Source organism: Erythrolamprus reginae, chromosome 1 (genome assembly GCF_031021105.1).
Source record: "Erythrolamprus reginae isolate rEryReg1 chromosome 1, rEryReg1.hap1, whole genome shotgun sequence".
Lineage (NCBI taxonomy): Eukaryota > Metazoa > Chordata > Lepidosauria > Squamata > Dipsadidae > Erythrolamprus > Erythrolamprus reginae.
In genome coordinates this window covers 147,314,288-147,334,214 of record NC_091950.1, presented here as the reverse complement: position 1 = coordinate 147,334,214, position 19,927 = coordinate 147,314,288, and the positions used below count along the sequence as shown (strand labels likewise).

The following is a 19,927-nucleotide window of genomic DNA, read 5'->3' as shown; positions in this document are numbered from 1 at the left end:
AGGAGTGCGGAGCCTCACGCTCCCTTCGCGACCAGCTCTCCAATGACTGACAGGCAAAAGCAAACTGGGATTTGATTTGATTACATTTATATGCTGCCCATCTCCTTGCGGACCCATGGCAGCGAACATTAAAATACGATACAAAAAGTTAAACCCCATAGTAAATACATTCATCTCACAATCATACAACAATCAGGCTGGAGGAAGATGTCAGTGCTCAACAATCTTCTCAGGCTTGCTGGCAGAGCCTTTTGGAAGGCCAGGAGAGTGGGGGATGGTACAAATCTCCAGGGGAAACTGGTTCAAGAGTGCCGGAGCCACCACAGAGAAGACCCTCCCTCATGGTCCTGCTGGCCAGCATTGTTTGGCTGAAGGGACCCAGAGGAGGCCGACTGGGATGTGTGAGGCAGAAAGCAGTCCCGTAAGTATTTTACCCCGGGGGTGGCTAACCTGTACCTGTTCAGCTCCCCCTCCTCATTTCAACTGTAAAGACTCTTAATTTAGGGTTCCCTTTGAGGGAATATATGCAGTGAAGGGCTACCAAAAATGTAACTACCACACTGTGGGCGTGGCTTATGGAGGACGCCCTGCATTTTCTTTCAACATCTTTCAGTACAAATTGGGTGCTCTGGGGTGGAGCTCCATTTTCACTACCCCACTGCATCCTGTCCCATCCCATCCCCCTGTCCGGGCAGTAGCTCACCCCTGAATATATGGCTTCTTCTCTGGGGAAAGTTCTGGGCTGCCAAGACTTGCCTCCACTGGTTCTCCAGTGCAAATTACATCACAGTATTAGAGATTTTATACTTAGCATGTAGAAGTTCTCAAGGTTGATATTTGCAGTCAGTAATGGGCAGCCAAATTTTTACTGCCACACTGTGGGTGTGGCTTATTTTGTGGGTGGGGCTTGGTGGTCATGTGACTGGGTAGGAGTGGCTTGCCAGCCATGTGACCAGGTGGGAGTGGCTTGAACAATCATCATAATTCAAGTGAACTGTTAAGTCCCCAACTTACAACCTCACCAGTGTCGCTCTCTGTGGTGACAATTTGCTTTGCTTTCCCACACTCTCCTTCCTGGGTCGCCCCCTGCCTCAGGGCCATTCAGTAGCTAGGCGAATGGCTGCCAATCAGCTGTTGAAAAGAGGGGGGAGGAGAGGGCCCCCCTGCAACTCCTGCCGGTGCTGGTCTCCCTGCTGATTTCCAAGGAGGAGGAGATGGGGGGGGGATGGTCACATGGAGCTGGGCACACAGCTTCATTTATGTTGTGAACTGCCCCGAGTCCTCAGAGAGGGACGGCAGACAAATCCAATATATAAATAAATTTCCACTGGTAGAACTGCATTCCACCCCATCCTGCCTGCTGCCCATTCCTGTTTGCAGTACTCCAGACAGACACGGGCTTTAAATTCCCTTTTAAAATCCTAGAAAGATTCTATTGATTAGTGTAGGCAATGAGCTTTGGTGATTGATTGATTGATTGATTGATTGGACTTTTATGCCATCTAACTCCCAGAGGATTCTGAAAAGCTCACAGCCAAATACATATAAAATATAAAATGTAAACCCCCTAAAAATAATTCCAACAATTTAAAGCCACAATTAAAACAATTAAAACAGTTAGAAACAAAAAGCATGCAAATCTCTAATGGTCAGATCCTGATGGTGCACCATCTGATCAACGACCCCAGGCTTGCCTGAAAAGCCAGGTTTTTACGGCTTTTGGGAAGGTCAATAGGGTGTGGGCACTCGGGACCTCGGGAGGTAGCTAGTTCCAAAGAGCCGGAGTGGCCACAGAGAAGGCCCTCCCCCGCGGACACTGTTTAGCTGACTAACTCTATGAGTCCTTATTAGTAGCTGAGAGGTGGTCTCAAAGATAATCTGGCCCTAAGCCATGTAGTGCTTTAAAGGTGATAACCAACACCTTGAATTGTGCCTTGGTTATTTGCCCTGAAGAAGAGTATGGCATTTCCAATTGTAGCCATATGCCCTTGACCCGGTCCAATTTCCCTCTCAGACAGTGGCGGGTTTCAAAAATTTTTACTATGAGTTCTGTGGGCGTGGCTTGGTGGGTATGGCATGGCTTGGTGGGTGTGGCTTGGGGGGCATGGCTGGGGAAGGATACATTCCTTCTTACGCCAGGGGAAGGTTTCTGCAAAATCCCCATTTTCTCCTGATCAGCTGGGACTCTGGAGGCAGAGACTAGATGTGGGCGGGGCCAGTAAGAGGTGGGATTTACTGGTTCTCCAAACTACTCAAAGGTTCCACTCCCGGTTCTCCAGAACTGGTCAGAATTTGCTAAAATCCACATCTGCTCTCAGTACAAAGTATTCAATGAGAATATTTCATTCATTCAGATCTAGGATGTGTTCTTTGAGTGTTCCCTTTATTTTTTTGAGCAATATATTTAAAATAGTTTTAAAAATAATTTGATAAGTTGCAGCGAGTCCTCGGAGAGGGGTGGCATATAAATCCAATAAACCAACCAACCAACCAACAAATAAATAAATAAATAATGTGTCAGTGTGCCACTCCCCTTCTCTGTCTCTCAGCAAAAGGCAGGAATATTTCAGCTGCTCCAGTCTCTCCAGGCTGGTCAATCTGATTACACAGCACTGGGTTGCAATCCGCGCGGCCCCAATTCTCACAGGTACCTGGCAGTCAGGCTATATAAGGGAGTGCCAAGATTCCCCTCTGAGCAGGGGGCACGCTTGCCATCCCCCCCACCCCAGCCAAAGAAGGAGATGCCTGGACAGGAATGCCGTCGGGGGCACGAGCAGACTTGAGATCTCCCCTCCAGAGATATAAATTTGAGTGGGATGAGAAAGCTTGCGGCCTTTCCCACCCCAGCAGAGCTGCAGGGATAGAATCGACGGTAAGAGATTCCAACTTTTCTTGCGGGGAAAAAGAATTGCATGTTAGGACTTCTGCCCCCAAAGTTAATGACCCTTCCCCCAAACGTTCCCCCATTGACAACCTTCCTCTGCCAGGATGGAGCTCTGCCTTATACATCTGCCTGGTAAGGGTTTTCTTCCTTGCTTCAAAGGGAAACTTTTCTTTTGTGAAGGCCAGGAGATGGATGGGACCTTTAGCAGCCTTGTGCCTCATCTATCTATCTATCTATCTATCTATCTATCTATCTATCTATCTATCTATCTATCTATCTATCTATCTATCTATCTATCATCTATCTATCTATCTATCATCTCTCTATCTATCTATCTATCATCTATCTATCTATCATCTCTCTATCTATCTATCTATCTATCTATCTATCTATCATCTATCTATCATATATCTACCTAATTACCTACCTACCTATCATCTATCTATCTATCATATCTCTCTCTCTCTCTCTCTCTCTATCTATCTATCTATCTATCATCTACCTATCTATCTATCATCTATCTATCATATATCTACCTAATTACCTACCTACCTACCTATCATCTATCTATCTATCTATCATCTCTCTCTCTCTCTCTCTCTCTATCTATCTATCTATCTATCTATCTATCTATCAACCTACCTACCTACCTACCTATCTATCTATCTATCTATCTATCTATCAACCTACCTACCTACCTACCTATCTATCTATCTATCTATCTATATATCTATCTATCATATATCTACCTAATTACCTACCTACCTATCATCTATCTATCTGTCATCTCTCTCTCTATCTATCTATCTATCTATCTATCTATCTATCTATCTATCAACCTACCAACCTACCTACCTACCTACCTACCTATCTATCTGGATTTATATGCCACCCCTCTCCGAGGACACGGGGTGTCTCATGTAAACCCAGGCTTAGTTTGTAGCATGAATGTAAAAAAAAAAGCTTTATAATTTGGAAGGTCACTTCAGTTTGGACAGACCAATTTGTGTGTGGGGGGGAGATATTCTGGTTTAGTTTAGTTTAGTTTATTTAGATTTGTATGCCGCCCCTCTCCGAAGACTCGGGGCGGCTAACAACAATAAAAAACAATGTAACAATGGTTGTTGGGGGAGAGAACCCACTGAAATTTCTTGGCAGTCCATTGGTGGTGGGGATACATACTTGGAAATGTAATGTCCTGCCCTGACAGTCAGAAGGAGTCAGTGGTGATGGAAGCAAAGAGAGGGATGGAGGTGGTACCCTTTTGGTAATGGGGATTTTCTCTCCGGTTTTAACCTGTCATTCCTCCTCCTCTTCCCCTTTGCACCACAGATGTCCAAAGCTGCACCCAAGAAAGCAGCAGCCCCTCCCCCACCAGGATGCTCCCTGGACATTAATGATCCTCAGGTGCAGAATGCTGCTATTCGCATCCAGGCCTCTTATCGTGGGCACAGGTGAGGAGGGCAGCCAGTGGATGGATGGCATCTTTCACCGGCAGTGAGGAAAGAGGTTCTTAAAAGACTGCTGGGAGGACTTTGATCCCTCTCTGTCTCTTTCTTTCTTTCTTTCTTTCCTTCCCCCTCTCTCTGTCTCTCTCTGTCTCTTTCTTTCTCTCTGTCTCTCTCTCTGTTTCTTTCTTTCTTTCTTTCTTTCTCTCTGTGTCTCTCTCTTTTTCTCTCTCTCTATCTCTCTCTGTTTCTCTGTGTGTATTTCTTTCTCTCTCTTTCTCTCTCTCTTTTTCTCTCTGTTTCTTTCCCTCTCTCTCTCTCTCTCTCTGTATTTCTTTCTTTCTCTCTGTCTCTCTGTTTTTCTCTCTCTCTGTCTCTCTCTGACACACACACACATTTTAAAAAATTACAGCAACCTTTCTGGGCTAGTGGGTGGGTGGTACATAACAATTTTACAAATGATGAAAAAATTCTAGGGCAGGATTGGTGCTGCTTCTTAATGTTTGATTTGATTTGTTTGTCACCCATCTCCCTGGGCGGCTCACAACAAAAATTAAACATATAAATAACATTTAAGACCACAATAACAAAAACAAAAAACCCATACATGCCATTTATTACTTGTGAACAAACAAAGCACAGTACATTGACGGTTCTTCTTGTAAATTAGAATGGACAACAAATTATAAACACTCCTACTTGACTTATTCAGAACGTTATGAAAAATCAGGAACTTGTAACAAGCTGAATGGATTGGTTCCATGGTTTGATTCAAAAGACTAGGCTTGTCAAATTATAATGACAAGTACAATAAGCCCTGAATGCCTCCTCATAGTATAGCCATGAATCATGATTAGGCTTATTCAGATTTAAACCATAATATGTCTTAGCATAAACTGTTTATGCTAAGTTACAAAAGAAGTTACAAAAAGTTATATACGTATACCTAACATATTTCAAAATTTAAAATAATAGTATAATTCAGGATCGTTTGTTTTGTTTAGCTTCTACAGGCTGAATGCAACGATCAGTGAAATGATACTAGATTACTGTTATGTAATGTTATGTTATCGTTCTCCAAAGTTTGGGAGTCTTTGCCTCCACCTTAGCCTGCCTCTATATTAATTGGTAATTTGGTATTCCTCTTCTAGCATTTTATTAACTAAAAAGTGAATCTTCTCAAACCAGGCATTCCAGATGTGAAACGTTCCAGCACGTTGCTTACACCATTCCTTATTTTGTAGTCTTTCAGACCCTGGAGAAAGGCGTTTATATCCATGAGCTGTTTGTGAGGAAATTGATGATCCTCGGGTGCAGAATGATCTAAACATTTAAATATGTTAAAGGGTTAAATAAGGTCCAGGAGGGAAGTGTTTTTAATAGGAAAGTGAACACAAGAACAAGGGGACACAATCTGAAGTTAGTTGGGGGAAAGATCAAAAGCAACGTGAGAAAATATTATTTCACTGAAAGAGTAGTAGATCCTTGCAACAAACTTCCAGCAGACGTGGTTGGTAAATCCACAGTAACTGAATTTAAACATGCCTGGGATAAACATAGATCCATCCTAAGATAAAATACAGGAAACAGTATAAGGGCAGACTAGATGGACCATGAGGTCTTTTTCTGCTGTCAGTCTTCTATGTTTCTATGTTTCTAAATTGGGTTCATCTTGTTTTTATATGCTATTATTAAGGGTATTTTTTATTTATTTATTAAATTAATAAAAAAGGAAGGGGAGTATAAACAGGAAGAGAAAAAGGGTAAAGGGAAAGGATACAAAATCAAGTGATTTAGAACAACGATAGTATTATACATAGTAATACATAAAAAATTCTGTATCAATAGTATATTTCTCAAAGTATGTGAGTAAAAGATATCCTTATTGTTACCATTTATAGCTTATATTATATTGGTAATTCATACATTTAATTTCCAATTTCTAATACATACATATATATATATATATATATATATATATATATATATATATATATATATATATATATACTGTATATATATATGTGTTAGTAAAAAGTGATTTATGAAAAGGGAAAATGAGTGAAGAATAGTTGAGGAGATTTGAAGTTTATTTAAATAAATGGAATAATTAAGGAAGTTTGGGGTTTAGAAAATGTTTAGGGGGGTAAATCTGCATGTGACGCAGACGTTTTTAGGTGGTATTTTTAAAAATAACGTTTAAGGGTATTTTTAAAAATAACATATCATTTACTACTGTTGTCTTTGTATGAATCTTTTGGCCTGAAAAAGTCATTTGGAAAAAGATCAGCCAATACAAGGCACATGAAAGGGAAATTTAGAAGAAAGATTGATATATTGGTATATCTTTTGATGTCTTGGGAAATTATCTTTATCCTCAGTTGGTTCAGTTGGAAAAAGAGAGACTTAGTATGTGACAAAGATAGCTCTTTGTCACATTCTAAATAATTGGGAAGAATTAAGGCAAGAAGTGATTGCATTTTGAAGTAGCATAAAGAAGTAGTGGAATGAAATGGACGGGGAAAGGTTGCTAGAGAAGTAGTAAAAAAGACTTTTCAGAGAGCAAGAGTTGTCACAACAAATGTTCTCAATTCCTGCCATGAGCAAAGGGTTAAAGCAACTCTTCCATTCTATTATGTTATGATGACTGATGTTAGAGATATGACGTGAAGGCCATAGTCTGATAGGAATCCAATTCAGTGTATTTTCCAAAATAAAAAATGGATTTTTTTATTACTGCGAATGTGCACACATGCAAAGTGCACACCAACACAAGGCGTGCGTGCCCATGCAAAGCACACGGCACAGGAGCGAGCGAACTGGCAGTGAGGTAAGTTGGAACCTACCCTGCTCCCAAGCCCTCTATGTGTCACAATTTGGCACTTCCCAGCCACTAGAACCACTCTGCAAGCCAAAACTGGGTGCCTGTTTGGAGAAAACGGGCCATGTAGAGCACTGCAGAGAGCTCCTGAAGGCTGGAAGGGCAAAAAGGCAACACACGGAGGCATAGTTCCCTCTAAGCTGAGCAGTGAGCAATCGCTCACTTAAAAATCAGAAGCCGAGAGGGAAAGAGTGAGAGGGAAGGAGAGAGAGAGGAAGAGAGAGAAACAGATAGAAAAAAGAGAGGAAGGAAAAGAGAAAGAAAAAGAATGGGAGTAAGGAAGAGAGAAAGAAAATCAAAATCTAGTTTGAAACTAGCTCAACTATTTAAGTGGCATTTTGATATTTATAGAGTTGCCCTATTATGAGCTCACTGTTATAGACATACAGTACAGTATTTTATTTTGAAATTTTCTGAGGCAAAACAGGGTGGGTTTTTTGTTTGTTTGTTTGTTTGTTTGTTTGTTTATTTATTTATTTATTTATTTATTATTTCTGTGCCGCCCAGTCCCGAAGGGACTGCCGCTCAGACACTATACTTTTCCGCCCACCCCCCCAAAAAAATTAGAGGGAACACTGCACGGAGGGCTTGGGAGCCCCAAAATCAGCCCCATTTTTTTAGTCAAACTCCTGCTGAAATATGAGACCCTATACTATTATAGACAAATTTGTTCTTTAAAACTTCCAGTGATGCTATACCCACACTTTCTGAAGGCATCCCACTTCTCTGATTAATTGTTCTCACTATCAAGAAGTTTATTCTTATTTCTAGGTTGGACCTGTTTGATAAGTTTTCATATCACAGCTCCATCTCACAGTTACTTCCATTTGAGCCAGGCATCCCCTATTCTATACATTTTTTCCTTGCTTGTGTAAAATCTTACTTTATTCTCCATTAAATCGCATTTTCTGTGAGAAATGATGTGGTATTCAGTTTACTACGACGACTTTTGCAAAATGCATTAAAGATTGAAGAACATATCTCTGCTTAAACTGATAAAGATTATTCTTTTTGAACATTAAAGCAATCAGTCAAGCAAATATGTCCAATCCTACAATTGAAAAGACATTTCAAAGGCATTTTCAAAGCAGTCAATTAGTGGATGTCTTACCATTCTTTCTCTTCTCCTTTAATTAAATTTTCTGCTTTATATTTTTTTTCTTGCAATACAGTGGAACCCCGACATAAGAGCTGCTCTACTTAAGAGCAACTCGAGATAAGAGCTGGGAGGGGAGAGATATTTTTGTTCTACTTACAAGCCCAAATTCGAGATACAAGCACCAAGGAGCTGTCTCCTAAAGCCAAACGCTAACTTCCACGTTCGGCTTCAGGAGACAGCTGCGAAGCGGCGCGCGTGTTTTAAAAGGTTGCAGCCGGCCTGGGGGCTCGGGGGGGTGCTTGCAGCTTTCTTTCTTGCTCTTTTTCTTTCTCTCTTTTACCTTCCCTTCCTCTATTTCTTCTTTTCTTTCTCCTTCCCACCTTCTTCCCTCCCTCCCTCCCTTCACTCATTCCTCTCTTACTCTCCCCTTTCATAAGTTTCCTTGCTTCCTTCCTCTGTTCCTGTCCCTTCCCCCTTTCTTTCTTTCTTTCTTTCTTTCTTTCTTTCTTTCTTTCTTGCTCTTTTTCTTTCTCTTTTACCTTCCCTTCCTCTATTTCTTCTTTTCTTTCTCCTTCCCACCTTCTTCCCTCCCTCCCTCCCTTCACTCATTCCTCTCTTACTCTCCCCTTTCATAAGTTTCCTTGCTTCCTTCCTCTGTTCCTGTCCCTTCCCTCTTTCCTTCCTTCCTTCCCACCCTCCGTCCATTCATTCACCCATTCCTCTCTTGATCGCTTAAAGCCGGTCCCTGGTGCAAAAAGGGTTGGGGACCTCTGTCCTACAGGATTGGGTGGCAGAGAAGTTGAACATATGTAAATTTAAAAGTTTAAGAAAGTTTACAAGTTAAGTGAAAGAAACTTCATTATTCATTTATATGTACATGTACATTTCTTCATTAAAAACATGTCTTTCTGCATAATTTAGACTAACTTTGTGAGTTTTTTGAGGGCTAGAACCAATTAAAATTATTTACATTAATTCCTATGGGGAAAAGTCGTTCGAGATAAGAGCTGCTCGACTTAAGAGCCCAGGTCCGGAACGAATTAAACTCGTATCTCGAGGTACCACTGTATTCCAAAATTTTCACAAATCCTTCACAAATGGGGCTTAATAGCATAAAGATCCTAGTTTTTTCAGGTTACATAGAGGTCATCCCAAAAGAAAAATATACAGAATTTGTTTCCTCGAAGAGTTTTCCTGTGCTTCAGCACTTACCCCGAGTACTTTATAATGCAGCACATTGATGAAACCTTAGGACTAATTCTTATCATCAACCCTTTTGCACAATCCTGTGTTTTAGTTGTTTACAATTAAGCACTCGACATAATTGTTGCACACTCTTATGGCCTTAGAATTGTCCATAGAAAATAAACAAAATAGGCCATTCCATTTCAAGAGTAAGCTCAAACGCCAGCAAAATTTAAGCTAATCTTTATTAATAATATTTACACCATAATGTTATTAGTGTTAATTTTCTGGAACGGAGAAGAACGGAGAGGAATTAATTAGTCAGGTTTTGCCCTGTTATACCTAAAGCATTCACTGTCAAAATAATGTTGCTCAATTAACTGCAGCTTAATAAAGCTAATTTTAAAGTGCAGAAACAAATTGATGTCTGGGTGTTCAATTCACCCCCTCGAAATATCCCAATGTTTTTTTTAAAAAAATTCCACATAATTTGTTTCGCCCAGGAACTGTTATCATTCGCCTTTTTTTTGCAGATCTCTCTTCATCACAGTTATAATTCATGAGAATGGGAAATGAGAACATGGTTTGGCAGCATGTTACTCTTTAGATCGGTCGAGACCACAACTCCCAGAATTCCCATGGCAAAAGAGCAGATGATTTAGGCTACAGGGGAATTCTGAGAGATACAATCTTAACTCACACTTCAAAGGAGACATAGATATTCTGGAAAGGGTGCAGAAAAGAGCCACTAAAATGACAAGGGGACTAGAGACCAAGCCATATGAAGAGAGGTTGCTGGAACTGGGCATGATAGCCTAGTGAAAAGAAGGGCCGGGGGGACAGGACATGATAGCAGTCTATAGGTACTTGAGGGGTTGCCACAGAGAGGAGGTGGTCACACTATTTTCCAGGGCATCAGAGGGCCAGATGAGGAACATCAGTTGGAAGCTGACCAAGGAGAGGTTCAACCTGGAGATAAGGAAGAACTTCCTGACGGTCAACCAGTGGAACGGCCCCGCCAGCAGAGGCTGTGAAGGCCCCAACTCTAGATGTTTTCAAGAAGAGATTGGAGTGCCATCTGGCTGGGGAGGTGTAGGGTTTCCTGCCTGGGCAGGGGAGTTGGACTTGATGACCTGTAAGGTCCCTTTCAACTCAAACAAACAAACAAACAAACAAACAAGTAAGTAAATAAATAAGTAAATAAGTAAGTAAATAAATAAATAAACAAACAAATAAACAAGTAAGTAAGTAAGTAAATAAATAAATGAATAAACAAACAAACAAACAAACAAGTAAGTAAATAAATAAGTAAGTAAGTAAGTAAGTAAGTAAATGAGTGAGTGAGTGAGTGAGTAAGTGAGTAAATGAGTAAATAAGTAAATAAGTAAATGAATAAACAAACAAACAAACAAACAAACAAATTCCGAGACCACTGGATTGTGGGAAAAGTGGAAGCTGTAAGATTGTGAGCATAGTTCTGTGTGTGCCTTCTGTTCCAGTCTCTCTTCTCCACTCTCAGGTCTCGCAAGGAACTGAAAGACAAAGGCCCTCCACGGGTACTACAGAACCTCAAAGATGTGATGCTGATCGAAGGCAGCGCAGCCAAGTTGGAATGCCGCATCAGTGCCTTCCCTGACCCCTTTATCCGCTGGTCCAAAGATGGCGTGGAACTCAAGGACGGGCCCAAGTACCGCTATGTCTTTGAGGATCCTGACATTGTGGCCCTGGTGGTGCGTGACGGAGGCCTCCCCGACCTGGGCAAATACACCATCTCCGTGAAGAATCCCTTTGGAGAGTGCTATGACTCAGCCCGGCTCCTCATAGAAGGTAATGTGACCCTCTTCCCACATTCCCTGCTAAACATAGAGCTATGCATCCCCTGGGCAATGAAGACATTCCCGTGAGTTTCTTCTCTAACGGAGTGTCTCACTTTGGTATCCTTCACTGCGCAAGGTTGCTCTTTCTGCTCCCCTGCGTCAAGTTGTAGCCCTGCCCATTTTCTATTCATAGGCCCAGGTCTGTCTAATGCAAAAAGCCAACTGCTTCTAACTCTAGCCCGGCCTCTGCCAAGACAGAGCCTGTCTGCTTTCCTTCTTCCCAACCTTCCTTCCCTCTAATAAAGTGGTGCTGTTTGTCTAAGGCTGGGGTAGGCAAAATTGGCTCTTCTATGACATGTGGACTTCAACTCCCAGAATTCCTGAGGTAGCATGATTGGATGAGGAATTCTGGGAGTTGAATCCACAAATCAAAGAAGAGCCAACTTTGCCTACCCCAGGAAGCTATTCATGGTCCTGTGGAGATGCAGGACAAGCAGTGGGAGAATTCGCTGTCGAACTCTCAGAATAGTTTACTCACAGTTTCCTCATTAACACCCTTGAAAATGTCCAAAGATACTTCACCAGAAGAGCCCTTCACTCCTCCACTCGAAACAGAATACCCTACGAGACTAGACTTTCAATCCTGGGCCTTGAAAGCTTAGAACTAAGATACCTTAAACAAGATCTAAGTATTGCCCACAAGATCATATGCTGCAACGTCCTGCCTGTCGGCGACTACTTCAGCTTCAACCACAACAACACAAGAGCACACAACAGATTTAAAATTAATATTAACTGCTCCAAACATGACTTTAAAAAATATGACTTCAGTAACCGAGTTGTCGAAGCGTGGAACTCCTTTATTTATTTATTATTTATTTTATTTATTACTTAGATTTGTATGCTGCCCCTCTCCGAAGACTCGGGGCGGCTCACAACACGTGGAAACAAATCATAAATAATCTGACAATTTAAAATATTAAAGATTTAAAAAAGACCCCATATACTAACAGACATACACACAAGCATACCATACATAAATTAGACATGCCCAGGGGAAGATGTTTCAGTTCCCCCATGCCTGACGGCAAAGGTGGGTTTTAAGGAGTTTACGGAAGGCAGGAAGAGTAGGGGCAGTTCTAATCTCCGGGGGGAGTTGGTTCCAGAGGGCCGGTGCCGCCACAGAGAAGGCTCTTCCCCTGGGGCCCGCCAACCGACATTGTTTAGTTGACGGGACCCGGAGAAGGCCCACTCTGTGGGACCTAATCGGTCGCTGGGATTCGTGCGGCAGGAGATATTCATTACCGGACTCCATAGTGTCCTCCCCAAACCCCCAACACTTTACCCTTAGATTATCTACGGTTGACCTATCCAGATTCCTAAGAGGTCAGTAAGGGGCGAGTACAAATGCACTGGAGTGTTTTCCGTCCCCTGTCCTATTGCTCTCCTATATCTCCTATACCTTTCTTCTATTCCTATATCTCTTCTTCTATTCTTTCATTGTTATGTTCTATTACTATACCTTTTTTCTATTCTTTCTTAGATATATTTTACTATGAGTATCTCCTCTATAACCTTCATCATGTATTTTACTATGTGTATATAGATATATACCCACTAAAACCCTCATTGTGTATTGGACAAAATAAAATAAATAAATAAATAAATAAATAAATAAATTTATTTAGAGAGGGGCGGCATACAAATCTAATAAATTGAATTGAAAATTGAATTAAATACATAAAATTAAGGGAGGCAGATGAGTTTTGAGACTGATATCCCAGTCAGGTCTTAATTGACACGACTTATCATTTTTGAGTCAGAAGGGAACGTTACTAACAAAATTGAACATTGCATCACAGTTATGTGTGGATTTATTTGCACAAGCTGATACTTACAAAGCATGCAAATCCTGTAATATCCTACTTCTTCAACTCTGCATTGAGTGAAGAAACTGCTGAATGGTCACACTTTGAGCGCCCCATGATTAAAAGTTGCCCAGATGCTACACAAGAAGACAAGGCAACTAACCCCAGTATTTCTTCCTCTATTGCACTGAACCAGAACCAGAACCTCAAAAGCTCCTTGGTGGATACCTCAACAATTCAATGGGAATTTTTTTTTTAATTACTCAGGAAAAGACTATGAGGAAACAAAATGGAGTGATAATCTCAAGAAGGTATCCTAAATTCTAGATACTGGAGTTTCTAACTATATGCCCCAAGAATAGTTTCCCCCCCTCACAATCATGCATCTATCTGCTGCAATGATTGGAAGAACAGATGGAGCAATGGGGAGAAGAAGTAGAACTAGGATTTAGGGGTAGTAATTTCTGATAGTCTCAAAATGGGTGAGCAGTGTGGTCGGGTGGCAGGAAAAGCAAGTAGGATGCTTTAGGTATAAAAACAAGTAGCAGCTAGAGGTATAACAAGCAGGAAGAGGGAGATTGTGATCCCGTTGTATAGAGCGCTGGTGAGACCACATTTGGAATACTGTGTCCAGTTCTGGAGACCTCACCTACAAAAAGATATTGACAAAATTGAACGGATCCAAAGACGGGCTACAAGAATGGTGGAAGGTCTTAAGCATAAAACGTATCAGGAAAGACTTAATGAACTCAATCTGTATAGTCTGGAGGACAGAAGGAAAAGGGGGGACATGATCGAAACATTTAAATATGTTAAAGGGATAAATAAGGTTCAGGAGGGAAGTGTTTTTAATAGGAAAGTGAACACAAGAACAAAGGGACACAATCTGAAGTTAGTTGGGGGAAAGATCAAAAGCAACATGAGAAAATATTATTTCACTGAAAGAGTAGTAGATCCTTGGAACAAACTTCCAGCAGATGTGGTTGATAAATCCACAGTAACTGAATTTAAATATGCCTGGGATAAACATATATCCATTGTAAGATAAAATACAGGAAATAGTATAAGGGCAGACTAGACGGACCTTGAGGTCTTTTTCTGCCGTCAGTCTTCTATGTTTCTATGTTTCTAACTGGGCAAGAAGACTCCTGCAACTTCACAATCCATTTTCATAAGCAGCCAAATAACTTAGAATAGCTGCACACTAATTCAAGTCTATAATCCAGGTCTGCCCTAAAACATTCTCGAAAAAAATGGAAATAGAATTTACGACTGTAATTTAATTGCCCTCCATTGTGTCAGAATAACAGAGTTGGAAGGGACTTTGAAAGTCTTCTAATCCAACCCCTTGTTCAAACAGGAGACTCTACATCACTCCAGAAAAGTGGCCATCTAATCTTTTCTTTAAAACCTCCAGTGGTTGAGCACCTACAACTTCTGGAAGGAAGTCATTCCACTGATCAATTATTCTCTCATGGCTAGGGAGTGTCCTTGAAGAACATTTAGACGGAAGCAGGATTCCTTCCCCCCGCCCCTGTACTAAGTTTTTATTTTATTTTATAACATACCAAAATTTCAATTTCAATTGAACAGTGTGTTGCCTGGGTACAAATCATTTTAGGAAATTATAAAGTGTTTACAACAATATTTGGTGCCTTAATATGAAGTATATTAAAATTAATAACAATAATAATCATACTGTTTGTTTAACCAAGTTAACATATCTTCTTTATAGAACTGATCCTTCACTGATCCAGATGGGATTCCTGCCCTGCCTTATCTTTAGAAAAGCCATGCTCTAAAGAGGAACACTTTTGCCCCAGGATAAATTTAGCAGAGTCACTTTTCACAATTCCAATAATCTCAGATTTCCTTTCAGATGGGTCTTAATGTGAATTGACAATAATTTATTTCAGTAACGTCAGAGACATTTAAAATAATATTGCATTATGTTAATTATCAGCTAACATCTCTTTTCTTCTTCTTTTCCCTTTAACAATTTATCAGAAAAGACCAGAAATAGAAACACCATTCAACAAATTTTGTATTTTACAACAGTTCCACTCTCTTAGATTTTAGATAGAATGAATTTATAAATGGGGTTTTTTTTATTGAATACTTGGATTATTTTACACTTTTAGAATGCAAGTTAAATTGTTTTTAAAGGAAGACTACACAGGCAGCAAATGAATAATCACCCTATAGCCTGTGTTCTGTGTTTGGAAGAGACAGAGGAGATATTTAAATTAGCTGGAAGTACACAGAAATCTTTTCTGATGCGCTGAGATGTGGCTATGGCAGTTCTCTTTGAAACATAATCCCTAACAATATCTGCAGATGTTAAGTTGCAACTACTCAGCAGTTAAACCATTATAAGAAAAACAATGCCAGCATGTGGAGGAAGGCTCACATCTGGATAGACATCATTAGGATGCTGTGTCCCAGGATTGGTCCTTCCCAGGCAGAAGATGCCTGGTGGAAGGGCCCAGCTCTGATCTTATCTATTGTCGTTTTTTTTCTCTTGCAGTACCTGCCAAGATACAGAAAGGCCCAGACAATGTAAAAGCCAAGAAAGGCAGCACAGTCAATTTGACAGCTCACATCAGTGGGGAGCCAGCTCCTGATGTTGGCTGGGCCAAGGATGGGGAGGATATTGAAGAGGATAATCGGTGAGTGATGGGTAGCCTTAGATCAGAGGTCACTGAGTTAGAACAAAGATATAATAAGAATTTCTCATCTTCCTTCCTTGATCATACAAGCAAGCTCTTGCTAGTCACCTTTAGGCACAGAGAGAAAGGCTGCCCCAAGTCTTCGGAGAGGGGCGGCATAGAAATCCAATTAATAAATAAATAATAAAAAGCATAGATCTTGTTCTGCCTGGCTGCGGGCCACCCAGAAACGAAGTAATTAATCACACACACGCGCAGGCTTGTAAAAATAAAGCAAAGAGGTGTTCTTTATATTCAGAAGTTTCAGAGCAATGTTAGTTTATGAGTCCAACAGGTCAGAATTAATCACTCAGGTCTGCACAGAAGCCTTCCTGGCTTATGTCAGCCAAAATAACTCACAGCTTGAATGTCAGAATGTCCAAAGATATCCAAAGCAAACACAAAGCCACAATTCATCAAAGTCTTTCTCCAAAACTGAACGATAAACTCCCACATCGACATCTGCAAAAAAAAAAAAAAACCTTTTCAAGGCTGTGGCAGTGTCTTTAACTCTTAACACATGTGACCTAGAATCTGTTTCTGCGTTTGGGCAGCTGCTCTTGGTGTCTCATCATTCTCCTTTCCGGACATTGAGAATAGGATTATTCATGATGTCCTCCCCCTCTGACTCAGAGAAAACCCTGGCTGGAGATCTAACCAGCTCCATTTCTCTCTCTGCCTCTCCAACCCCTTCCTCATCCCTTTCTCCTTCTGGTTCACTATCTGATTCCTCCTCCAGCCAGACGGGTCTTCTGTGATCAGACGGCTTCCACTCCTCTGAGTCAAAATCAACAGCCATAGAGCTGGCCTGAAGCCAACCACAACAGATCTATGGCATGTGTGGCCAAAGTAGCACGTTAAACCATGTCACCCACCCAAAAACTGGCCTGAGCATGCATGCCAGCCAGCTGATCATCGGACGTGCATGAGCGCTAGAACCCAGAAGTTCAATTTTTTCGGAGCACAATCTTTTTTGTGTGTGTGGCAGTGCAAAAACCCGCCCTGTGCATACGTGCTGGCCAGCTGATCACTGGATGCGCATGTGCGCTAGAACCCAGTTCAACTTTTCCGGAGTGCAGCCCCGATGAGTTTCTGCACATCTTTTTCGGCACTCGGTTCCTAAATGGGTCTCCATCACCGGCATAGACGATGCCGTAGCTTAAATGTTTATATCAGGAAAGACTTAATGAACTCAATCTGTATAGTCTGGAGGACAGAAGGAAAAGGGGGGACATGATCGAAACATTTAAATATGTTAAAGAGTTAAATAAGGTCCAGGAGGGAACTGTTTTTAATAGGAAAATGAATACAAGAACAAGGGGGCACAATCTGAAGTTAGTTGGGGGAAAGATCAAAAGCAACATGAGAAAATATTATTTTACTGAAAGAGTAGCAGATCCTTGGAACAAACTTCCAGCAGATGTGGTAGATAAATCCACAGTAACTGAATTTAAACATGCCTGGGATAAACATATATCCATCCTAAGATAAAATACAGAAAATAGTATAAGGGCAGACTAGATGGACCATGAGGTCTTTTTCTGCCGTCAGACTTCTATGTTTTTATAGTACAGTATATAATGTGAACTTCCAACAATATAATTATTATTCTTCCTCTTTCTCCAGTTCTTTCTCTAATGATTATCAGGTTAAAAAGCACCTGCTACTGATTAGGATCCTTTGCATTGATGGGACACAAAGGAGAAGGCAACCTAGTCCAGATAACTGATGATTCTCTAATAGAAAGCTAATAAAGTCAGGAAGAACCCTCTTTCTGTTATAGGCAGTGAAGGGCTGCCAAAGTTTTTACTACCACACTGTGGGCGGGGCTTATGCAGGACGCCCTGCATTTTCTTTCAACATCTTTCAGTGTAAATTGGGTGCTGTGGGGTGGAGCTCCATTTTCTCTACCCCAGTGCGTCCCCCCACCCGGTCAGGGCAGTAGGCCACCTCTGGTTATAGGTCTTAAAATGGGTTCCTGGGTTCTGATTCCCTTTCCTTCCTCTGCAGAGTGTATTATAACATTGGCAGTGACTCAACAACTCTCACTATCAAGAAAGTGACGCCTGCTGACGCTGGGAAGTACGAGATCTTTGTGGAGAACAGCTTGGGCATGGATCAGTCCTTTGCACGCCTCGATGTGAATTGAGCTCCCGTCTCTCCGGTCTGACCCACCCACCCTAATAAGATACAAACTGAATGTAAATCGCTCCAAACTTGACTGCAGAAAATACGATTTCAACAAGAGTGGTCACCGCCTGGAACTCATTACCGGACTCTGTTGTTGCTTCCCCCAACCCCAAAATCTTCATCCTTACATTATCTACAATTGACCTCTCCCCTTTTCTAAGGGGTCTGTAAGGGGCGTGCATAAGTGCACTTAAGTGCCTAATGTCCCTGTCCTACTGTCTTATTATCCTTTCTATTACTACATTCTACTTACGTTATGTTATGTTAATATGTACTATAATACTATACTTGTTTGAGAAATAAATAAATAAAATAAATAAAATAAAAACTCTCCTGTACCCAGCTTTCACAGCTAGGGAATGCAATTAAAAAGAAACAAACAAACTGGACCAGTAGGTATATTCTGTTCTCCTCCAATACCCCAGAACCCAGCTACATCTCTCCCCGATGCTTTGGGTCTCTCCCTTTACACAGGACAGCTTCAATGAGGCTACAACTTTTCTCTGACTTGCTGGCAAGAATAACTCCCCCGCCCCCTACTCTGCTCCAGGGCGCTATCCATTTCTTGGGCAGGCAGGACTATCAGCTCATCCATAGCTTTGCCATCAAGGTCATAAAGCTGAAAAGCCATCTACCGGTAGGTGGGGGCATTGAAACGGCCAGGGGAAAGACTACACACCCGGGATCTTTTCCCAGTGGTGTCAAGGTAGTCAGCCATCCCAGAAGCCTCCAGATCCTTCTGGGTCCATTTTTTTTTGCTTGACAAACTAAATAAAACCAAATGACTCTACACTGTTTTGTGAGTTTTTATGATGATGATTTATCGCAGAGTTAGCCAGATATTATAGAGCCGGGGTGGCGCAGTAGTTAGAGTGCAGCACTGCAGGCTACTTCAGCTAACTGCTAGCTGTAGTTCAGCAGTTCAAATCTGACCACCGGCTCAAGGTTGACTCAGCCTTCCATCCTTCCAAGGTGGGTAAAATGAGGACCCAGATTCTTGGGGGGCAATAGGCTGATTCTGCAAACTGCTTAGAGAAGGCTGTAAAAGCACTATGAAGCCGTATATAAGTCTAAAATGCTAATGCGATTGCTATTACTGGATTTTGCATTTTTGGCCATCTACCAAGTCCTCAATGTTGTTGTTATCATCATCATCATTAAACGTTTCCTTATAACTTTTGTCTCAGCCCCAGTCTACACCCCATGCAACCTAAAGTCATCCTTAGCTGTTTCCAGTGCTGATGTAATGTTTCCCCTCTTTTCCTGACATAACTCCAAGTCTTCGGAGAGGGGCGACATACAAATCTAATTAATAATAATAATAATAATAATAATAATAATAATAATAATAATAATACTGGCGGCACAAGAACAGGCCATTAGAACAAATGCTGTCAAAGCCAGAATTGAAAAATCAACAGACGATCCAAAGTGCAGACTCTGTAAAGAAACAGATGAAACAATCAATCACATACTCAGCTGCTGCAAAAAGATCGCACAGACTGACTACAAGCATAGACATGATGCTGTGGCACAGATGATCCACTGGAACTTGTGCCGGAACTACCGTTTACCAGTGGCAAAGAACTGGTGGGATCATGAGCCCGAAAAAGTGGTCGAAAATGAGCAAGCAAAACTACTGTGGGACTCCCAACATCAGATTGACCGAATTCTGAAGCATAACACACCAGACATTGTGATTGTGGAGAAAAAGAAAGTATGGATCATCGACATCGCAATCCCAGGATACAGCAGAATTGAGGAGAAGCAGCTAGAGAAATTAGTGAAATATGAAGATCTAAAAATCGAGCTGCAACAACTCTGGCATAAGCCAGTGAAAGTGGTCC

At 41.3% G+C, this 19,927-nt stretch overlaps 1 protein-coding gene across 1 annotated transcript; it reads left to right on the top strand.

The window, feature by feature from the left end:
* The first annotated feature begins 4,216 nt into the window (after nt 1-4,216).
* Nucleotides 4,217-18,318, top strand: SPEGNB (SPEG neighbor). Its single transcript, XM_070736647.1, has 4 exons — nt 4,217-4,338; nt 11,017-11,324; nt 15,710-15,851; nt 17,901-18,318. Exons 1-4 carry the CDS (start codon nt 4,217-4,219, stop codon nt 18,037-18,039), a joined length of 711 nt encoding a protein of 236 aa, XP_070592748.1. The 3' UTR covers nt 18,040-18,318.
* Nucleotides 18,319-19,927: the final 1,609 nt, after the last annotated feature.